At 36.5% G+C, this 22875-nt stretch overlaps 1 protein-coding gene across 1 annotated transcript in view; it reads left to right on the forward strand.

The window, feature by feature from the left end:
- LOC128642065 (uncharacterized) overlaps window positions 1-22875 on the forward strand; it is a 47118-nt gene that overhangs the window by 18461 nt on the left and 5782 nt on the right. Inside the window, exons 4-8 of the mRNA XM_053694722.1 lie at window positions 6659-6973; window positions 10617-10916; window positions 11384-11506; window positions 13841-14236; window positions 21527-21829. Coding sequence (XP_053550697.1) covers window positions 6659-6973; window positions 10617-10916; window positions 11384-11506; window positions 13841-14236; window positions 21527-21829 — 1437 coding nt within the window. The remainder of the gene's footprint in view (window positions 1-6658; window positions 6974-10616; window positions 10917-11383; window positions 11507-13840; window positions 14237-21526; window positions 21830-22875) is intronic.

The raw sequence follows: 22875 nt of genomic DNA on the forward strand, positions 1-22875 counted from the left end.
TGACAGACATCCATTTTAGCCAATCAGAGCTGGCTCCCTGGAACTCCACGTGCGTGAGCACAGTATCATCTATATGACACACATGAACTAACACCCTCTAGTTGTGAAAAACTGACAAAATGCCCTGAGAGAAGAGGTGGCCTTCAAGGGCTTAGAAATTAGCATATGAACCTCCTAGGTTTAGCTTTTAACTAAGAATACCAAGAGAACAAAGCAAAATTGGTGATAAAAGTAAATTGGACCATTGTTTAAAATTACATTCTCTATCTGAATCATGAAAGTTTATTTTAGACTAGACTGTCCCTTTAAGTGTAATGTGCCTTAATAAAAATTAAAAATAAATGAGCATCATTATTTTATTAAAGGGACACTCAGGTCAAATTCAACTTTAACAATTCAGATAGAGCATGCAAATTTAAATAACCTTCCAATTTACTTTCATTAACAAAATGTGCACAGTCTTTTTATATTTACTCTTTTTGAGTCACCAGCTTCTACTGAGCATGTGCAAGAATTCACAGAATATATGTATATGCATTTGTGATTGGCTGATGGCTGTCACATGGTACAGGGGGAGTGGAAATATACATAACTTTTTGAAATTTGTCAGAAAAAAATCTACTGCTCATTTGAAATTCAGACTAAGTGCTATTGCATTGTCTTGTTATCATGCATTTGTTGTTTATGCAAATCTACTATGTGTACTGGTCAGTGGCGTCACTAGGGGGGTGCGGGGGGTGCGGGCCGCACCTGGGTGACACCCTCCAGGGGGTGACACCAAAAAAAAAAAAAAAATTTTTTTTTTTTTTTTTTTTTTTTAATTTTATTGAAATTCTAAGAAATACAATGTTGAGATGCATAGATTATTTTATTAGAGGCTGGCATTTGTGAACATTAGTGGGACTGGGGAAGTTGTAGACACACAATTTTTTTGCCCCTTGAGCCAGTGCTGCAATTTCAACAAATAGTTTTCCCGGCTGCTTTTGCTTGTTTGTACTTTGCTCCTCCCCTGCCCAATTTCACTAAGAATGTTGTGGGTGTGCTGTGGGGCTTGCAAAGTTGCGCTGCTAGCCTAAACCTCCCTGCCTATCTGTGCTCACTGCTCAGTGACATGCGGCCCAGGGCTGTGCACTGACAGACTTGGAACAGAGTCAGAGAGCAGAATTTTCATAGTTTGCGCGCCTAAACCTTTTCTTCAGTGATTTATTTTAGAGTGCTCTGTTTATCTTTCAATTGATGTTCTGCTGAGCCAGGAAGCAGCTCTAGGCATGAGCTTCATAATTAATGCAGTGCAGTTTACATATATTGTGTGTGTGTCTGAGTTTTTGTGTGTCTCAGTGTTTTTGTGTGTGTGTGTCTGAGTGTGTTTCCGAGTGTTTGCGTGTGCATCTGAGTATGTTTTTAAGTGTGTCTGAGTGTTTGTATGTGTGTTTGCCTGTGTTTTTGTGTGTGTCTGCTTTCTGGGGGGGGGGGTGACACCATGACTTACCGCACCGGGTGACACCAACCCTAGTGACGCCACTGGTACTGGTCCTTTAAACTATAACTGCACAAAGCAGTTATAAGGGGTTGAAGTGAGCGTGTGTGGGGTGTTAGAAAAAGAACTGCACTGAAAAGAACCTTTACATTGCGGTCTATGGGGACTGTGTTAAAACTGTTAATATATGTATAAGCTTTTATAAAAATATTTTTACTGTATGTGTTAATATGTGTATATACAAATACATACTGTATATACACACACATACATACTGTATATATACACACACATATAAACACATACATACTGTATATACATACACATACATACTGTATATACATACACATACATACTGTATATACATACACATACATACACATACATACTGTATATACACACATACATACACATACATACTGTATATACATACACATACATACTGTATATACACACACATACAAATACATACTGTATATACACATACATACTGTATATACACATACATACTGTATATACATATACATACTGTATATACATACACACACATACTGTATATACACATACAAACACATACATACTGTATATACATACACATACACATACATACTGTATATACACACACATACAAACACATACTGTATATACACATACATACTGTATATACACATACAAACACATACATACTGTATATACACACACATACAAACACATACATACTGTATATACACATACAAACACATACATACTGTATATACACATACATACTGTATATACACATACAAACACATACATACTGTATATACACATACATACTGTATATACACATACAAACACATACATACTGTATATACACATACAAACACATACATACTGTATATACATACACATACATACTGTATATACATACACATACATACTGTATATACATACACATACACACACATACATACTGTACATACACATACATACTGTATATACACTTACAAACACATACATACTGTATATACACACACATACAAACACATACATACTGTATATACACATACATACTATATATACACATACAAACACATACATACTGTATATACACATACATACTGTATATACACATACAAACACATACATACTGTATATACACATACATACTGTATATACACATACAAACACATACATATATACAGTATGCATATATTTATTTACATATATATTTTAACTTGGCTGCCCATCTTACCCCCTTTGCTGTGCTAGGTTCTCTGTTGTGACTATCAGAATGAGAACAAGGCTTGGATTGGAGCCTATGGTAGCGCGCTCTTGTCTTGACCTTAACTTGTAATGCCAGCGCACATGCGTGTGCCAGTATTACTGAGAGAAGCGCAAATATTGGGCTTGCAAAAGTGCAATTTTGCGCTTCACTCGTAATCTAGGCCTTAATGTTTAAAAAGATAGATAATCCCTTTATTACCCATTACCCAGTTTTGTATAACCAACACGGTTATATTAATATACTTTTTTATTTCGATGATAACATTGTATCTAAGCATCTGCAGACTGCCCCCTTTATTTTAGTTCTTTTACAGACATGCATTTTAGCCAACCAGCGTTGACTCATAAATAACTCCACAAGAGTGAGCACAATGTTTATCTATACGGCACATGTGAACTAGCACTTTCTAGCTGCGAAAAACTGTCAGAATGCACTGAGATATATGAGCCTACCTAGGTTTAGCTTTCAATAAAGAATACCAAGAGAACAAAACACATTTGATGATAAAAGTACATTGGAAAGTTGTTTAAAATTGCATGCCCTATCTGAATCATGAATGTTTAGATTTGTCTTGACTGTCTCTTAAAGAGTAACAGAAAATTGTTCTACATAAAAGTATTTTGTATATTATAAATCCTTACCTCACAGTTTTAATAACTACAGTTTAAAAGGCCACTAATTTAAAACAAAATGACATGTTCTAATAGGTTATAGCATGTGATTTTAAGTCTAGTAACCCTGCACCTCTATGTGTTTAACCCAGCAAAGGGGCTAAACACATAGTAGAAGTATTACTCAGGACCCGCAAAGCACTGCTGGTCCCGAGCAGAAACTCATACTAACCAATCAGTACCTCTAGTTGCATGACCCAGCTGTGTAACCTGAGCTGCTGATTGTATTTTTTTCCGCTTGGAGCCAGCATTGTGTAGATGGCTATAAATGATGCTTGTTATAATATCTGTATCTGTGTTAAAGGACCAGTGAACACAGTAGATTTGCATAATCAACAAATGCAAAATAACAAGACAAAGCAATACCACTTAGAGGCCTATTTAACAAATGTCTGTTGGACATGATCTGATATTGCGGATCAGGTCCGACAGACATCGCTGAATGCGGACAGCATACGCTCTCCGCATTCAGCATTGCATTTCAGCAGCTCTTGTGAACTGTTGGTGCAACGTCACCCGCTGCAGATTTGCGGCCAATCGGCCACTAGCAGGGGGTGTCAATCAATCCGATGGTATTGGATCGGGTTGATTGCCGGCGATGTCTGTCCGCCGCCTCAGAGCTGGCGGACAGGTTATGGAGCAGCGGTCTTTAGACCGTTGCTACATAGCGTGTGTTTCTGGCAAGTCTGAGGGGCTCCCCAGAAACACGGCCCTTCAAACTCCATACGGAGCTTGATAAATGGGCCCCTTAGTCTGAACTTCAAATGAGTAGTAGATTTTTTTTCTGTCAATTTTAAAAGTTATATCTACTTCCACTCCCCCTGTACAATGTGACAGCCATCAACCAATCACAAATGCATACACGTACCATGTGAAAGCCATCAACCAATCACAAATGCATACACGTACCATGTGAAAGCCATCAACCAATCACAAATGCATATACGCTTATTCAGTGAATTCTTGCACATGCTCAGTAGGAACTGGGGACTCAAAAAGTGTAAATATAAAAAGACTGCATTTTTTTAATGGAAGTAAATTGGAAAGTTGTTTAAAATTGCTGCTCTATCTGAATAATGAAAGTTTCATTTTTACTTGAGTGTCTCTTTAATGATTCATAACAAACAACGAATGTCCACAGCGCTTCTTAGTTTGTCTCAAGTGTCTTTATTACACAGACATTCACAATGACAAGCGACGTTTCGGGTGACAACCCTTACTCATGCTTTAGCTTGTCATTGTGAATGTCTGTGTAATAAAGACACTTGAGACAAACTAAGAAGCGCTGTGGACATTCGTTGTTTGTTGTGGAATTCAAGGGATTATTGCAGAGTCCCTGTCTTACGTGCGCAAACCTAAGAAGTTGCTGTCTCACTACATACATTTTGGATTTAATGATTCATAGAGAAATCTGAAATCTGTCCATATTCAAATCTGCTAAAAGTGCTTACTCTTATGGACAGTAACAAGGACCCAAGTAGGAGATAGAGCTAAACATCTGAGAGCCTCTGTAAGGAGTAATAATATTCTGCTTCAGGCTGCAAACAAGGAGTTGTGAGTATTGTGAGTGACAAAATGTTATAGCTGAAATATCTCTATGACTGTGATGGACATAATATCACAACACGAATAGTCTCTGTGTATCAATGTCACAGGACACATTACCATTGGGTGTCTAAATTCCCATTAAAGGCACAGTAAAGTCAAAACTAAACTTCCACGGTCAGGCAGAGCATACAATTCTAAACAACTTTCCAATTTACTTCTATTATTTCATTTGCTTCATTGTCTTGGTATCCTTTGTTCAAAAGCATACCTTTGTAGGCTCAAGAGCAGCAATGAACTATTGGGAGCTAGCTGCTGATTGGTGGCTGCACATATATGCAATTTGCCATTAGATTACTAGGTGTTCAGCTAGCTCCCAGTAGTGCACTGCTGCTCCTTCCAAAGCATAGCAAGAGAATGGAGTAACTTTGATAATAGACGTAAATTGGAAAGTTGTTTAAAATTGTTCTCTCTTAGTCATGAAAGAAAAAAAAATGGGTTTCATGTCCTTTAACTTATTGGATACCAGAAGGGGCGCAACACATTGCTTCATAATGAACTGCAGACCTCTCTGACATCCAAGGGGTTAAATGTATCCTTGCTCCTAACTTTAAGTAATGTCGCTATTCCTTTGTCACAAGATGGATGATCACTGAGAGTCTAGAACTGTGGCGACACAGGCTGCATACTTAAAGGGACATGAAACCCAATTTTGTTCTTTCATGATTCAGATAGAGAATACAATTTTAAACAACTTTCTAATTTACTTCTATTATCTAATTTATTTCATTCTTTGGTATCATTTGTTGAAGGAGCAGCAATGCACTAATGGTTTCTAACTGAAAATATGGGTGAGCCAATCACAATCAATATATATATGCAGCTACCAATCAACAGCTAAAACCTAGGTTCTCTGCTGCTCCTAATCTTGCCAAGATAAACCTTTCAGCAAAGATAACAAGAGAAGGATTAAATAATAGAAGTAAATTGTTGTTAGGGGTTAATAAGTGTAAGATTAGGGGTGTTTAGACTCGGGGTTCATGTTAGGGTGTTAGGTGTAGACATAACTTTTATTTCCCCATAGGAATCAATGGGGCTGCGTTAGGAGCTGAACGCTGCTTTTTTGCAGGTGTTAGTTTTTTTTTCAGCCGGCTCTCCCCCATTGATTCCTATGGGGAAATCGTGGATGAGCACATTTTGCCAGCTCACCGCTAACGTAAGCAGCGCTGGTATTGAGGTGAGATGTGGAGCTTAATTTTGCTCTCCTCTCACTTTTCTGCGGCTAACGCCGGGTTTTTTAAAAACCGTAATACCAGCGCTGTCTGTAGGTGAGTGGTGAGCATAAACTGCTCGTTAGCACCGCACACCATTACCGACAAAACTCGTAATCTACTCGAAATGTAATGTTAAAAAATAACAATATGGCTCGATAATTCGTAACTAATCTTTCTTATTAGGCCAATGCAACACTATCGGTTATAATTCTGAAAAGTTCTGAGCTTCCTTTAAAAACGTTTGTATATATACAAAGTGGAAAGTCTCTTAGAATATCATCTTAAATATTGAGTGTATGATGGCATCTGAGCATATAATAGAAGCATTTCCAGAGCTGCCAAATTTATTAAGTCTTTTCTGTGCTTTGAAGCAGTGAGAAAATCCCTTTTATTGTTACTGACTTTAATATACATTTTTATTTAGGTGTTCGGTTGGCCATGACTGCTTCGACCTATAGTGCATTGGCAGGTTCTGATGTTCTCCTCTCTTGCACATTTACTGTGAATAACCCTCCAAAATCTTTTCTTGTACAATGGTACTTTGAAAATAAAGAGATTCTGAGTTTTGATGGTAAATTGAAGAGCTTCCGTTCACGGGTGTCATTAAATGAAGAAGCAGCAATGGTTGGTGATGTTTCTCTGAATGTGTCCAAGGTGACCATCTCTGATGGAGGACTCTACAGGTGTTTGATTGATAGCTCTGAGAAAAAAGAAACAGAGATTGTGCTAGATGTTCAAGGTAAGTAAATGAACAGTGTTAACCAAGACTATCAAAAGCCAGCGTATTACATGTAAATCCCATTATATACATGGAAAAGTCTGTTGTGTAAACAGAATTTGATATAGCGTGGATGAAATTCCTGATAAGGAATAGAGAATATTTAAGTTTTTATGTTGAATAAATTAATGGATAATAAAAAAGGAAATGTTAATCATGAAAATTGAATTTTATAATAGATTAGGGGAAATTGACATTTTAAGTTTAATAAACAAAGGTTATATTTCTTTGAGTAGTTCTATAAGTCAAGAAGATCATATGCAGTTAAGTGATAATGGCTGACCACGCTAAAGTTATCACACTGCTTGATATTACAGGTACATGGTAAAACAGATAAGGTTTAGTGTGGCCGACATCGCTCTATCACACTTATAACTTTCAATGGATATCATAACCGAGCTAAATAGCGATGATATCAGTTAAAAGTTATGGGTTGTGCTCGAGTGAAAGCCCAAGTAAAGTGTAAGGTTTAAACGCATGTAAAACATTTTAAAATAAAGTATTACACTCATATATACACATTTTATTATAAAAACACATTTATATTAAAAAAAATATTTTAAAAGGGTCAAAAAGAGACATGGGGGCCGATTTATAAAAGTGTGAACAAACATGATCCGCTGTAGCGATCATGTCCACCGCACATCAATAAATGCCAACAGCATACTCTGTCGGCATTTATCATTGCACAAGCATATCACTAGAAATGCTTGTGTAAAGCCACCCCCTGCACATTTGCGGCCAATCAGCCGCTAGCAGGGGGTGTCAATCAACCCGATCGTATGCGATTGGGCAGATTGCTGTCCGCCGCATCAGAACAAGCGGACGAATTAAGGAGCAGCGGTCTTAAGATCGCTGTTACTTAACTCCTGTTTAACAGGTGTATACGGCCCCATTTGGGCTGTGATAAATTGGCCCCATGGTATTTGACAGGGTGTTTGACTGGGAAGAGCTCAAAACTGTGTATGTGTGTATATATATATATATATATATATTTGTATGTGTGTATGCAACATATGTATATATGTGTATTTACTGTATGTGCTTATATGTGTAAATATGTATATGCAGACATACATACATATAAACACATTTATATATACACTTCTAAGCCCTTCCCAGTAAAATACCTTGAAATATAAAATACAATTTTTAATCAATTTTAATGTTTTCTGGATTTTTGTTTCGTAGAAATACTTTAAGATGAAATGCCCATGTTATCCAAAGCATGTATAATGATTCTCAGTAATATAAAAACAATTGGCTAAACAAAACTTTGTTCCAAAATATCTTTCTTAAACTAAGTATGGATAATGAAACTCTCACAAATTTATAGTGAAACTGTAAGTAAAGACATATTATGTAGAATTAATCTAAAAGGGTAAATACCTTTTATATAAATCAAAAGTAAACAATTACTCTAAATATTTAAAGCTATAATTATTTGTTTCTATAGTAACTGTTCCTGTTGCTAATTTCTGGTCCTTTACAGTAGCTGTAAACATTAAAATCCCACTTAATTTTCAGTGTTATACATTGTTTTTATCTTCAGCCTTGAGCAAGACCGTTTTAATAAAATTCTAATTAAAAGAAATAAGAAATGACTAAAAAGTTAATCACATCTAGGATGAAGTCTAACTGGAGGAATAGCTGGACAGCACTATTTTTAACAAACCTATTTACATCATGATTGGTTAATACTGGAATTTAGTACCCACCCCCCATATCACTGCTCTCGCTGTCTTCAATAAGGAAATGCATCCAGGCAACGACTTCCTCTACACACAGAGTACATCTTAAAGGGACATGAAACTCATTTTTATTTTATTTTTATTTCGTGATTTAGAAAGAGCATGCAATTTTAAACAACTTTCTAATTTACTTCTATTATCTAATTTGCTTAATTCTCTTGATATACTTTGCTGAAAAGCATATCTGGATAGGCTCAGTAGCTGCTGATTAGTTGTTGCACATAGATGCCTTGTGTGATTGTCTCGTCCATGTGCATTGCTATTTCTTCAACAAAGGATATCTAAAGAATGAAACAAATTAGACAATAGAATTAAACTGTAATGTTGTTTAAAATTGTATTCTCTACTTGAATCATGCAAGGAAAATGTTTGGGTTTAGTGTCCCTTTCAAGGGGCATGGAATCAAAATTGACCTTGAAGGCTCAACAAAGACTGTACAATTATAAAATAACTTCTCTAATTTACTTCTGCAATCAGATTTACTTTTTTCTCTTGGTATCATTTGTTGAATAAGGCAGAGTTGTTTGCAACAATGTTTGTAAAAATATTTTCCATATAGGTCTAAAGACTAGGGATGGGCGAAGTGTAATTCGTTTGGTTGAACAAATAGTCCTGTGGACATTCGTTTTGGAAAATCGAATGTAGATAAGAATGAAAATACATTAAAATTCGGTAATCAAATGTTACTTTCGTTTTCAAATGTTCTTAATAAAATCGAATATCCACATTTGAAATTTTGACTGTAACATTCGATTTACCAAATACTATTCCGAAGTTCAATACTTCATGTGGTAGGGACTTTAGTAAATTAGAAATTTCATAATTTGAATATTGCATTTAAAGAGAACATTAGAAATACTATTACAAATATATAGATTCTACTTTTTCAAATTCAAATATTGCATAATTCAAATATTGCATTTAGAGACCATTAGAAATAGTATTACAAATATATAAATTCTAATTTTCAAATTGAAATATTGTATAATTCGAATATTACATTTAAAGAGACTATTAGAAATAGTATTACAAAGATATAGATTCAAATTTTCGAATTCAAATATTGCATAATTTGTTAAAAAAATTCAAAATGAATATTACATTTAAAGAAAGCATTAGAAATACTTTTACATAGAACGAAAGAATGTGTTAAAATTTGTTTCAATTTTCGAATGTTGCAAAACATTTACCCATCCCTACTAAAGGCACATACACTCTTGAAGCTAAGTTTCAACAAAGGATGGCAAGAGAAATAGGTATATTTTAAAATAGAAGTGAATTGGATAGATGTATTTATTTTGTTTTAAATTGTATGCTCTATAGGATCGTGAACGTTTAATTGTTACTTGCTTGTCCTATTGACAGCCAATATGTACAGTTTGTATGGGTATAACAACTGAGAAATACATTATACTTTAAAGGGACATTAAACCCATATTTTCTCTTTCATGATTCAGATAGAGAATACAATTTTAAACGACTTTATAATTTACTTCTATTGTCTAATTTTCTTCATTCTCTTGATATTCCTTCCTGAAAATCATATCTAGATAGGCTCAATAGATTCTGATTGGTGGCTGCACATATTTTCCTGTGATTGGCTCACCCATGTGCATCACTATTTCTTTAACAAAAGATATCTAAATATTGAAGCAAATTAGATAATAGAAGTAAATTGGAATTTTGTATAAAATTGTATTCTCTGTCTGAATCATGAAATATTTTTTTGGGGTTTAATGTCCCTTTAAGTTTATTTTATAATGCATAGTCCTATGTAACTATCAATAATGGGTTTATTTTATTTTGTATCTAGTTGTGAAATACTCACCTCTGATAATCTCTTTTTCTTACAGCACAGCCAAAGATCACAATACCTAACAAAGTCGTCTTTAAGGATCAGGAAAACATACTAAACTGCACAGTGACCGGTTTTTACCCACCAGACATTGATGTTATTTGGCTTATAGATGGAAAGACTATGCAGAATTCACACCTAGGAATACAGACTCAGAATCCCGATGAGACATACGATGTGAATAGCACTGTGACAATAATACCTAAAGAGGGGGACAAAAATAAGACCTTCTCCTGTATAGTCCACCATCCAACTCTTCAAAAGCCTATTCAGGAAGACTTTCAGCTCATTTACGGAGGTTAGATGAAATAATATGAGACCGTTATAATGATACAATCTTTAGGGAGGTTTTCATGATTTACTCTCATTACAGCTTTCCACTGATATCTTTTTTTTTTAAAACGTAGCTCGCTCTTTGAGATCATACTCTTTGCTGCGCTAGGTTCTCAACCGTGTCTGATGGCATGAGAATGAGGCTCCCATTCTCATGAGCTTCCCTGCAATGCGAACGCTAAATTGCGTTTGCATTGCACTCAACTTATAATACCAGTGCACATTTGCGTGTGCTGGTATTACTAAGTGGAGTGCAAATATTGCTTTGTAATCTAGCCCAATAGTGGTACAATATATGCCACAAATAAGTATAAACTTAGTTTAAAGTAAAAGGGTTATAAAACCTCTCGTGATACCTGTTAAGATGATGATGTGAATACTTTTGTTACGTTTTATTAGATGTTTCCATTATAACTTTTTCTCTATTTTTAGATCAATCAAAAACAAATTATTTACCATTGATAATACCATTGATAATAATTGGTGGTATATTTGTTTTTGTGGTACTGGGAGTTGTGATTGGAGTATGGTTCAAGAGAACAAAAAACAGAAAAGGTAAGAAATTAACTTATTTTGACTTCCATACATATTTAAAATGTCACTTCTAGTTCATATCACTTAAATGCATGAGAACATATTACTTGCTATTGTATAATGCTTTCCCGACATCTTACTATAATGGGCGAGATTACATATGCGGCGTCACCCACAAAAGCCGGCCACGCCAGTTTTCAGTCGGGTATTGCTATCACATAAACGGCGACGCATATAAATGCAGCACGTATATTTCACCCGATGCCCGCTAATTTTACTCCCATAAACTAACATAGAACCGCATTGCAAGTCGGTATCACATATTTAGCGAAAGGAATATGTGGCGAAAATGGATACATTTTACTCCATTTTCACCTCGCTACACTAGCGCTGAATATGTGAGCACCGTAACTCCCTGAAAGTATTAACTAACACCTAATGCATGTGCAATATCTACCTGTTAACCGCCATCCCCCCACTGCAATAACTAATAAAATCTATTAACCCCTAAACCGCCATCACCCACAACGCAATAAACTTAATTAAACTATTAATCCCTAAACCCCCATCCCCCCACAACGCAATAAACCTAATTAAACTATTAACCCCTAAACTGCCATCCACCGACAACGCAAATAACTAATTTAATCACTAAGCCCCCTAACCTAACACGCCCTAAATTAACACCAATTACATGAAATAAAAAAATACTAAGTTAAATTTAAAATAAAAAATCCTAACATTTCTTAAAAAAAAACCTAAGATTGAATAAATAAATCTAAAATTACAAAAAATAAAAGTCTGAAATTAAAGATAAAAATAAACCGAATTATCAAACATGAGAAAATTAAACCTAATCTTATACCCCTATAAAAATAAAAAGCCCCCCCCAAACAAAAACACCCCTTAATCTAACACTAAGGTACCAATAGCCCTTAAAAGGGCCTTTTGTAGGGCATTGCCCTAAATTAAACAGCTCTTTTACCTGAAAAATACAAATCAGCTCATAGGATTTGAGTATTGGTATCTTAGTGTTAGATAAGGAGGTGTTTTTATTGGGGAGGCTTTTTTATTTTTATAGGGTATTAGATTATTTTAATTTTAACTTAATATTTTTTTATTTTATGTAATTAGGGTTCATTTAGGGGGTTTTAGGTTAGGGGGCTTAAATTAATTTGCGTTGTGGGGGATGGCAGTTTAGAGGTTAATAGTTTAATTAGATTTATTACATTGTCGGGAATGGTGGTTTAGGGGTCAATAGTGTAATTAGGTTTATTGCGTTGTGGGGGGATGGTGGTTTAGGGGTTAACAGTGTAATTAGATACTTTCCGATGTGGGGCGATGGCAGATTAGGGGTTAATACCTTAATTAGGTTATTTACGTTGTGAGTGAATGGTGGATTAGGGGTTAATATATTAAGAAGTTTGTGATATTGGGGTTGGCAGATTAGGGGTTAATCACATTTATTAGATATACTGTATTGCGTTATGGGGGGTGGCAGTTTAGAGGTTAATACGTTTATTATTATTTGCAATGTGGGGTGATGGCGGGTAAAGGGGTTTTGACGTGTCACTGGCGACTCCAGAAATGTGTATTTACACTCATTTCTGGACTTTGCCAGTTTATCTGACTTGCGGTAGTGCGGTTTATGTGATTCTCCAATATGCAAGGTGAATTTACAGGCAACGCGAGTTTCAGCAGTTGTGCTAAAGCCTGCGCCACATATGTAATCTCATCCATAGATTCTGCTCATTAGCAAGTAAAAATTACAGGTGTGCACAGGCGCAAAATTTAGTTCAGCTGAATCTTTTGTTACAAATATGCAAAAACTTTTACAAATTTGTTGCCTGCACTATTCAGTATTCGTTTTGTTTTATACCAAACAAATAGCGACCATTTGTGCAACATTTACATTAGTTTTCGTTAAGCGAATGTAAATGTTCCATTGGTACAGGTGTGAAAATGTTTACTTGTAGTGTTTAAATACTTATCTTTAGTGCGCTGGAAAGCCGCCCTAATTCCGATCCTTCTTCACAGAGCCCCCGGTGCGTTCTAATATAAGGCTTAGTGGCTACCAGAGTCTGCACTAAAGGGACTTCCTTTAACTATTTTTTAAAAAGGAATGAATATTTTGGATATTAGTTTCATGAAAACAAGATGAATATCCGTGTTTCGTTAACAAATGTGCATTCATGACGAAACAAATGCACACGTCTAGTAAAAAGTATATATGTAATTATGTGCACTTTTTAGCATGAAACGCGTAAGAGTTAACAGTTAGTTTGTCAACTTTACTAACAAAGTAGCCTATAGACTTTGCTTTGCTTTTTCTTTATGGTATTATATTTCTTGCAGATCTGACACATTTTCAGATGACAAATATAAAACATCCGGGTAAACTGATTGATGACGTAGAGGTCACATTGAAGTGTACTGCACTGCAAAATTTGTCTCAAACTGGATTTGCTTCTCCTGGTAGAGAAGGTTTCTTTATGACTTGGCTGGAGAATAAATCAGACAATAAAATGAGGATTTTAAATTCATTAAATGAAAAAAAAGAAAGGAAAAAACTGCTGAATTTGTATACGGTGACGCAACAAAAGGAAATCCAAAATGCAGCTCTGGTAATAAATACCAACCTAACATTTACGCCTCGTGTAATAACACACAAAGATGTGAACCTTATCTGCAGAACTAAATGTGGTAACACATTGAAAAGTGAACAATATTCCTGCTCCGAAAATATATGTGGTAAGAAATAGACTTTGTCAATCAAAAATGTAATACTGTGCAGGGGTGGAACTTACATTGGTGCAGCAGGGCCCAAGTGCTTGGAGGGCCCATAGAAACCAGTCTACATAAATGTGTGCTGAATGTGTACAATCCTAAGGCAGAGAACATTTTATTAGTCCATCTTTATCTATCTATCTATCTATCTATCTATTTGTCTGTCTGTCTATCTATCCATCTGTCTCTTTCTATCTGTCCTCAAATTCATTATTCAGAGAAATGTATATTATTAATATTAATTACTGCTCAGTTACCTATGGGGGCCTTAAAAAAAAATGTTCACCAGGGCCCTCTGTTGAGTAGATCTGTTACTGATACCATGTCAGTGACATTAGCACCATTACTGTAAAATTATAGGGGCCGATTTATCAAGTGTCTGGCAGACATGATCCGCTGCAGTGGATCATGTCCGCCAGACATCAATAAATGCAGACAGCATACGCAGTCTGCATTTATCATTGCACAAGCAGTTCTGGTGAACTGCTTGTGCAATGCTGCCCCCCTGCAGATTTGCGGCCAGCGGTTCTTAACTCCTGTTTCCGGCGAGCCTGAAGGCTTGCGCAAAAACAGGGGTATTCGGCCCCATTCAGACAGTGATAAATCGGCCCCTTAGAATTTACTGTAAGAATTTTACACATCTAAAATAAGAGTGATGTCCCTGCAGTTGTGGATTACAATTTTGCATCTGTTTTCAGCAGATAACGATTTCTGAACTTCAGACGGTGTTATCAGTGTATTTTACCAGTGATCACAATTCCAAAATGCTTCTGCTGTTAATACCCCCAAAGCTTGAAATCGTTACCTAACAGACACAACGCAAAATAATTATCTGTGTTCTTAAAGTGAATGTAAAATTTGATGCTAAAGTGCCCGGTTTTTAAAAATTTGATTAAATACAGGGGCACTTTAATTCATCAAAATTTACATTTCACTCCTGTTGTGAAAAAAAACTTACCTTTTAAACTTGACAGCAGCTCCAGTTTCCTCCGGTCGTCACAAGCCACATCTGATGTCAGAAATGATGGATAGGTCAACATCCAATCACGGCTTCCCCCCGGGGGAATCAGTGTCTGATTCAACGCCGTGATTGGAGGAAGCCGGATTACTCATTTTAGACCCAGGAAGAGGCTTTGCGACGGGCGGAGGAAGCTGGAGCTGCTGTCAAGATTAAAAGGTAAGTTTTTTTTCACAACAGGAGTGAAATGTAAATTTTGATGACTTAAAGTGTCCCTGTTTTTAATCGAATTTTAAAAAAACGGGCACTTTAGCATCAAAATTGACATTCACTTTAATCTCCTAATTTTGTAAGACAAAAATCGAATGTACGTGATTAATGACAAACAAAATGTTGATTTCTTGGCTTTAGTGATTACATCACAAGTAAAAGGGTCTGTATGTTGATTGGTCCCTTTTAATAGTAGTGATGCTAATAGGTGACATATGCTTATAAACCATAGAGATATGTGTATGTATAAAAGTGCTTATTATTATTATTGTTTCAACTTTAATTGATCAGTTAGTATTATTATCTGCAAGACTGGAGCATGGGAGTAACTGAGATCATGGGGCAGATTTATGTAAGTGCGAGCGGACATTATGCGATGTAGTGTATCATGTCCGCTGCACATCAATAAATGCAGACAGCATACGGTGTCGGCATTTATCATTGCACCAGCAGTTCTTGTGAACTGCTGGTGCAATGCTGCCCCCTTGCAGATTTGCAGCCGCTAGCAGGGGGTGTCGATCAGCCCGATCGTATTCGATCAGGTTGATTTCTGTCCGCGGCCTCAGAGCAGGAGGACAAGTTATGGAGCGGCATTCGGCCCTTGTTAAATCTACCCCCATAAGTGAGACCAAATCTAAGACCCCTTTGTGAAAGAACAAATCATAATAAAAAATAAAGGCCTAGATTTGGAGTTTGGCGTTAGCCGTGAAAACCAGCGTTAGAGGCTCCTAACGCTGGTTTTAGGCTACCTCCGGTATTTGGAGTCACTCAAAAAAGGGTCTAACGCTCACTTTTCAGCCGCGACTTTTCCATACCGCAGATCCCCTTACGTAAATTGCGTATCCTATCTTTTCAATGGGATTTTTCTAACTCCGGTATTTAGAGTCGTGTCTGAAGTGAGCGTTAGACATCTAACGACAAAACTCCAGCCGCAGGAAAAAAGTCAGTAGTTAAGAGCTTTCTGGGCTAACGCCGGTTCATAAAGCTCTTAACTACTGTGCTCTACAGTACACTAACACCCATAAACTACCTATGTACCCCTAAACCGAGGTCCCCCCACATCGCCGCCACTCGATTAAATTTTTTTAACCCCTAATCTGCCGACCGCCACCTACGTTATACTTATGTACCCCTAATCTGCTGCCCCTAACACCGCCGACCCCTATATTATATTTATTAACCCCTAACCTGCCCCCCACGTCGCCGCCAGCTACCTACAATAATTAACCCCTAATCTGCCGACCGCAAAGCGCCGCCACCTACATTATAGCTATGTACCCCTAATCGGCTGCCCCTAACACCGCCGACCCCTATATTATATTTATTAACCCCTAATCTGCCCCCCACAACGTCGCCTCCACCTGCCTACACTTATTAACCCCTAATCCGCCTCACTAACCCTATAATAAATAGTATTAACCCCTAATCTGCCCTCCCTAACATCGCCGACACCTAACTTCAATTATTAACCCCTAATCTGCCGACCGGAGCTCACCGCTATTCTAATAAATGTATTAACCCCTAAAGCTAAGTCTAACCCTAACACTAACACCCCCCTAAGTTAAATATAATTTTAATCTAACGAAATTAATTAACTCTTATTAAATAAAGTATTCCTATTTAAAGCTAAATACTTACCTGTTAAATAAATCCTAATATAGCTACAATATAAATTATAATTACATTGTAGCTATTTTAGGATTAATATCTATTTTACAGGCAACTTTGTAATTATTTTAACCAGGTACAATAGCTATTAAATAGTTAAGAACTATTTAATAGTTTACCTAGTTAAAATAATTACAAAATTACCTGTAAAATAAATCCTAACCTAAGTTACAATTAAACCTAACACTAGACTATCATTAAATTAATTAAATAAAATACCTACAATTACCTACAATTAAACCTAACACTACACTATCAATACATTAATTAAATACAATATCTACAAATAACTACAATGAAATAAACTAACTAAAGTACAAAAAATAAAAAAGAACTAAGTTACAAAAAATAAAAAAATATTTACAAACATAAGAAAAATATTACAACAATTTTAAACTAATTACACCTACTCTAAGCCCCCTAATAAAATAACAAAGCCCCCCAAAATAAAAAATGCCCTACCCTATTCTAAATTACTAAAGTTCAAAGCTCTTTTACCTTACCAGCCCTGAACAGGGCCCTTTGCGGGGCATGCCCCAAGAAGTTCAGCTCTTTTGCCTGTAAAAAAAAACATACAATACCCCCCCCCCAACATTACATCCCACCACCCACATACCCCTAATCTAACCCAAACCCCCCTTAAATAAACCTAACACTAAGCCCCTGAAGATCATCCTACCTTGTCTTCACCTCACCAGGTATCACCGATCCGTCCTGGCTCCAAAATCTTCATCCAACCCAAGCGGGGGCTGGCGATCCATCATCCGGTGGCTGAAGAGGTCCAGAAGAGGCTCCAAAGTCTTCATCCTATCCGGGAAGAAGAGGCGATCCGGACCGGCAAACATCTTGATCCAAGCGGCATCTTCTATCTTCATCCGATGACGACCGGCTCCATCCTGAAGACCTCCACCGCAGACCCATCTTCTTCCAGGCGACATCCAACTGAAGAATGACGGTTCCTTTAAGGGACGTCATCCAAGATGGCGTCCCTCGAATTCCGATTGGCTGATAGGATTCTATCAGCCAATCGGAATTAAGGTAGGAATATTCTGATTGGCTGATGGAATCAGCCAATCAGAATCAAGTTCAATCCGATTGGCTGATCCAATCAGCCAATCGGATTGAACTTGATTCTGATTGGCTGATTCCATCAGCCAATCAGAATATTCCTACCTTAATTCCGATTGGCTGATAGAATCCTATCAGCCAATCGGAATTCGAGGGACGCCATCTTGGATGACGTCATTTAAAGGAACCGTCATTCGTCGTTCAGTCGTCGGCCAGGATGGATGTTCCGCGTCGGAGGTCTTCAGGATCCTGCTGCTCCGCTCCGGATGGATGACAATAGAAGATCCCGCTTGGATGAAGACTTCAATCGGATGGAAGACCTCTTCTGCCCCGCTTGGATGAAGACTTCAGCCGGATCATGGACCTCTTCAGCTCCCGCTTGGATGATGACTTCAGCCGGATCATGGACCTCTTCAGCCCCCCGCTTGGGCTTGGATCAGGACATCGGAGGAGCTCTTCTGGACCGATCAGTGAACCTGGTATGGTGAAGATAAGGTAGGAAGATCTTCAGGGGCTTAGTGTTAGGTTTATTTAAGGGGGGTTTGGGTTAGATTAGGGGTATGTGGGTGGTGGGTTGTAATGTTGGGGGGGTATTGTATGTTTTATTTTACAGGCAAAAGAGCTGAACTTCTTGGGGCATGCCCCGCAAAGGGCCCTGTTCAGGGCTGGTAAGGTAAAAGAGCTTTGAACTTTAGTAATTTAGAATAGGGTAGGGCATTTTTTTATTTTGGGGTCTTTATTTTATTAGGGGGCTTAGAGTAGGTGTAATTAGTTTAAAATTGTTGTAATATTTTTCTTATGTTTGTAAATATTTTTTTATTTTTTGTAACTTAGTTCTTTTTTATTTTTTGTACTTTAGTTAGTTTATTTCATTGTAGTTATTTGTAGGAATTGTATTTAATTTATTTATTGATAGTGTAGTGTTAGGTTTAATTGTAGGTAATTGTAGGTATTTTATTTAATTAATTTAATGATAGTATAGTGTTAGGTTTAATTGTAACTTAGGTTAGGATTTATTTTACAGGTAATTTTGTAATTATTTTAACTAGGTAACTATTAAATAGTTCTTAACTATTTAATAGCTATTGTACCTGGTTAAAATAATTACAAAGTTGCCTGTAAAATAAATATTAATCCTAAAATAGCTACAATGTAATTATAATTTATATTGTAGCTATATTAGGATTTATTTTACAGGTAAGTATTTAGCTTTAAATAGGAATAATTTATTTAATAAGAGTTAATTAATTTTGTTAGATTAAAATTATATTTAACTTAGGGGGGTGTTAGTGTTAGGGTTAGACTTAGCTTTAGGGGTTAATACATTTATTAGAATAGCGGTGAGCTCCGGTCGGCAGATTAGGGGTTAATAATTGAAGTTAGGTGTCGGCGATGTTAGGGAGGGCAGATTAGGGGTTAATACTATTTATTATAGGGTTAGTGAGGCGGATTAGGGGTTAATAACTTTATTATAGTAGCGCTCAGGTCCGCTCGGCAGATTAGGGGTTAATAAGTGTAGGCAGGTGGAGGCGACGTTGTGGGGGGCAGATTAGGGGTTAATAAATATAATATAGGGGTCGGCGGTGTTAGGGGCAGCAGATTAGGGGTACATAAGGATAATGTAAGTAGCGGCGGTTTACGGAGCGGCAGATTAGGGGTTAAAAATAATATTCAGGGGTCAGCGATAGCGGGGGCGGCAGATTAGGGGTTAATAAGTGTAAGGTTAGGGGTGTTTAGACTCGGGGTACATGTTAGAGTGTTAGGTGCAGACGTAGGAAGTGTTTCCGCATAGCAAACAATGGGGCTGCGTTAGGAGCTGAACGCGGCTTTTTTGCAGGTGTTAGGTTTTTTTTCAGCTCAAACAGCCCCATTGTTTTCTATGGGAGAATCGTGCACGAGCACGTTTTTGAGGCTGGCCGCTTGCGTAAGCAACTCTGGTATCGAGAGTTGAAGCTGCGTTAAATATGCTCTACGCTCCTTTTTTGGAGCCTAACGCAGCCATTCTGTGGACTCTCAATACCAGAGTTATTTTTATGGTGCGGCCAGAAAAAAGCCGGCGTTAGATTTTCGGGTCGTTACCGACAAAACTCCAAATCTAGCCGATAGTAAATTGTATTTTGTAAAAAGTGCAAAGCTAATGGGGTAGAAGCAAGCATACACTGTCACAAAAGGTTTAGTCAGTCAGTCTGCATAATTGTCAAGATTGTGGAAAGTGACAAAAATAATAAATTGTTAATTGTCATTGAACAATAAAGGTATAAAAAAATGAAATGGTGTTTTGGGAAGGTGACCTGATGATAAATAAATGACAATAAAATGTGTGTTTGAAATATTTAAGAACAAATAACTCACATACTGCTATTTACATTGTACACCATAAAAATGACACAAAATGTAATTTTTTTCTTTATTTCATATTTTAGCATTTCACATTTTAGGGTAGTTTTACAAATTAAAATGATTTTTGTAAAATTATTGTTCTATTAATAAAAATAATAAACTAGTTATGATTGGTGTGAGGAACTCAATACAATAGTATTTTGTGTAAAAGTTAGTGGCAAACAGCTAAAAACAGCTCTATCACAGGGGTGTGAAATGACTTAGCAGTGGAAATGTTAAAGGGATATGAAACCCAATTTTTTAGCCACCAATCAGCAAGCGCTACCCAGGTGCTGAACCAAAAATGGGCCGGCTCCAATGCTTACTACATTCCTGCTTTTCAAATAAAGATACCAATAGAACGAAGAAAATCTGATAATAGGAGTAAATTAGAAAGTTGCTTAAAACTGAATCTTGAAAGAAAAAAATTGGGTTTTATATTCCTTTAAAGGGACACTGAACCCAATTTTTTTTCTTTCATGATTCAGATAGAGCATGCAATTTTAAGAAACTTTCTAATTTACTCCTATTATCATTTTTTCTTCATTCTCTTGCTATCTTTATTTTAAAAAGAAAGCATCTAAGCTTTTTTTTTGGTTTAGGACTCTGGACAGCACTTTTTTTATTGGTGGATGAATTTATCCACCAATCAGCAAGAACAACCCAGGTTGTTCACCAAAAATGGGCCGGCATCTAAACTTACGTTCTTGCATTTCAAATAAAGATACCAAGGGAATTAAGAAAATGTGATAATAGGAGTAAATTAGAAAGTTGCTTAAAATGTAATGATCTGTCTGAATCACGAAAGAAAAAATTTGGGTTCAGTGTCCCTTTAATTGTTAAAATAGCAAATATTTAACTAAAAAAGTAATATGCCTTTGTTTAACTGTGATTTCTATTTTATTTCTCAGCTATACCTCAGTTTTCTGAACCTATAAAAACAACACTTTGTGACTGGGGAGATATTCAATTTACATTAAAACTGGAAAGGTTTTATCCCAAAGATATCCAAATCAAATGGAGATGCTCTGATCTCTACAAGACAGTAAATCATACACAGACATTCAATGAAGATCCTTCAGATTTCACCTTTTCCGTTCAAAGTGACTGTAAAATTCCTGGGCAATATCTAAAAAATCCAAACTGTAAAGTTTTTGTAACTTGGGAACACAAATCTATGGACAATCCTGAATCCAAAGAACTGGCTACTACAGGTAAGAGAAAAGAGCACATTTGTTCTTATATCGGCCAAGAAGTGGAGAGTAACAATATTACCACTATTATAAAGCATTAGACATTCGTTCTATTAAATGTGGTTTGGACAGTAGGGATATCACCAAGCACTTTCTTGCTGTTAGGGTGTCATTTGCATAGATCTCATATATGTTGTAATCTCATGCAAAAGTGGCATAACGGAGTAGGTGAGACACCAGCACATGGTAAACGCTGCTGATAAGGGGTTTGATTATCAGTAGATTGCCCTCTACAGGAATAGAGGTATGTTCTAAGAATTTAGCTGCACCAGTTGAGTACTGTCTGTTTAAAATTAAAAAATGGCTTTCAAAATATATAAAATGACAGTTTGAGGTCATAAATAGTTAAATCAATATTTATGCAAAGCTTCTGTGATAAAAGGTGTTTACTGCCCCTAATGCTCTGAGGAGAATTAGCTTCATATCAGCGAGAAAAGAGAGAGGGGACAATTGTGGCATCAAAAAAGTTACACACTGAGGTCTGCAACACTGAAAATGTTCAATGTGGGAATATTATTCTCCACAGCTCTAAAAACATTCCTAATTGTCTGAGAGCCTGCAAAATATGAGGAGTGGTATTACAAGTTCACAGCTATGCAGTGATGGCAGCAATTTTAAATATATATGTATATAATTATATACAGTACATATATATTTATGTGTTAATATGTGTATATTTATATAAACATATAAAAGTTAAATAACAGCTGGGCAAGGTAAATTAGAACTTACTATATTCAAAGTCCTTATGTCGTGTGGGTAGGGGCAGGTGAAGTTGCAGTCAGGCTAAGTAAGATCGAATGAGGCAAAAGTCAAGTCAACGCCACAGAGGCGATGGACGGATAAGCTTGATGAAACAGGACAGATTTAGTTATTGAATCAGCTGTAGAACACCTGTCGGTGTAAAGCACTAACTTTAATATTTCAGTTCAGGTCGTCTCTCGTGGGACACAATGGAAGTAGCTGTAATAGCTTACCTACCTGGTGACCGGCTCAACGCTGATCAC

This window comes from Bombina bombina, chromosome 11 (assembly GCF_027579735.1).
Source record: "Bombina bombina isolate aBomBom1 chromosome 11, aBomBom1.pri, whole genome shotgun sequence".
NCBI classification, from domain to species: Eukaryota; Metazoa; Chordata; class Amphibia; order Anura; family Bombinatoridae; genus Bombina; species Bombina bombina.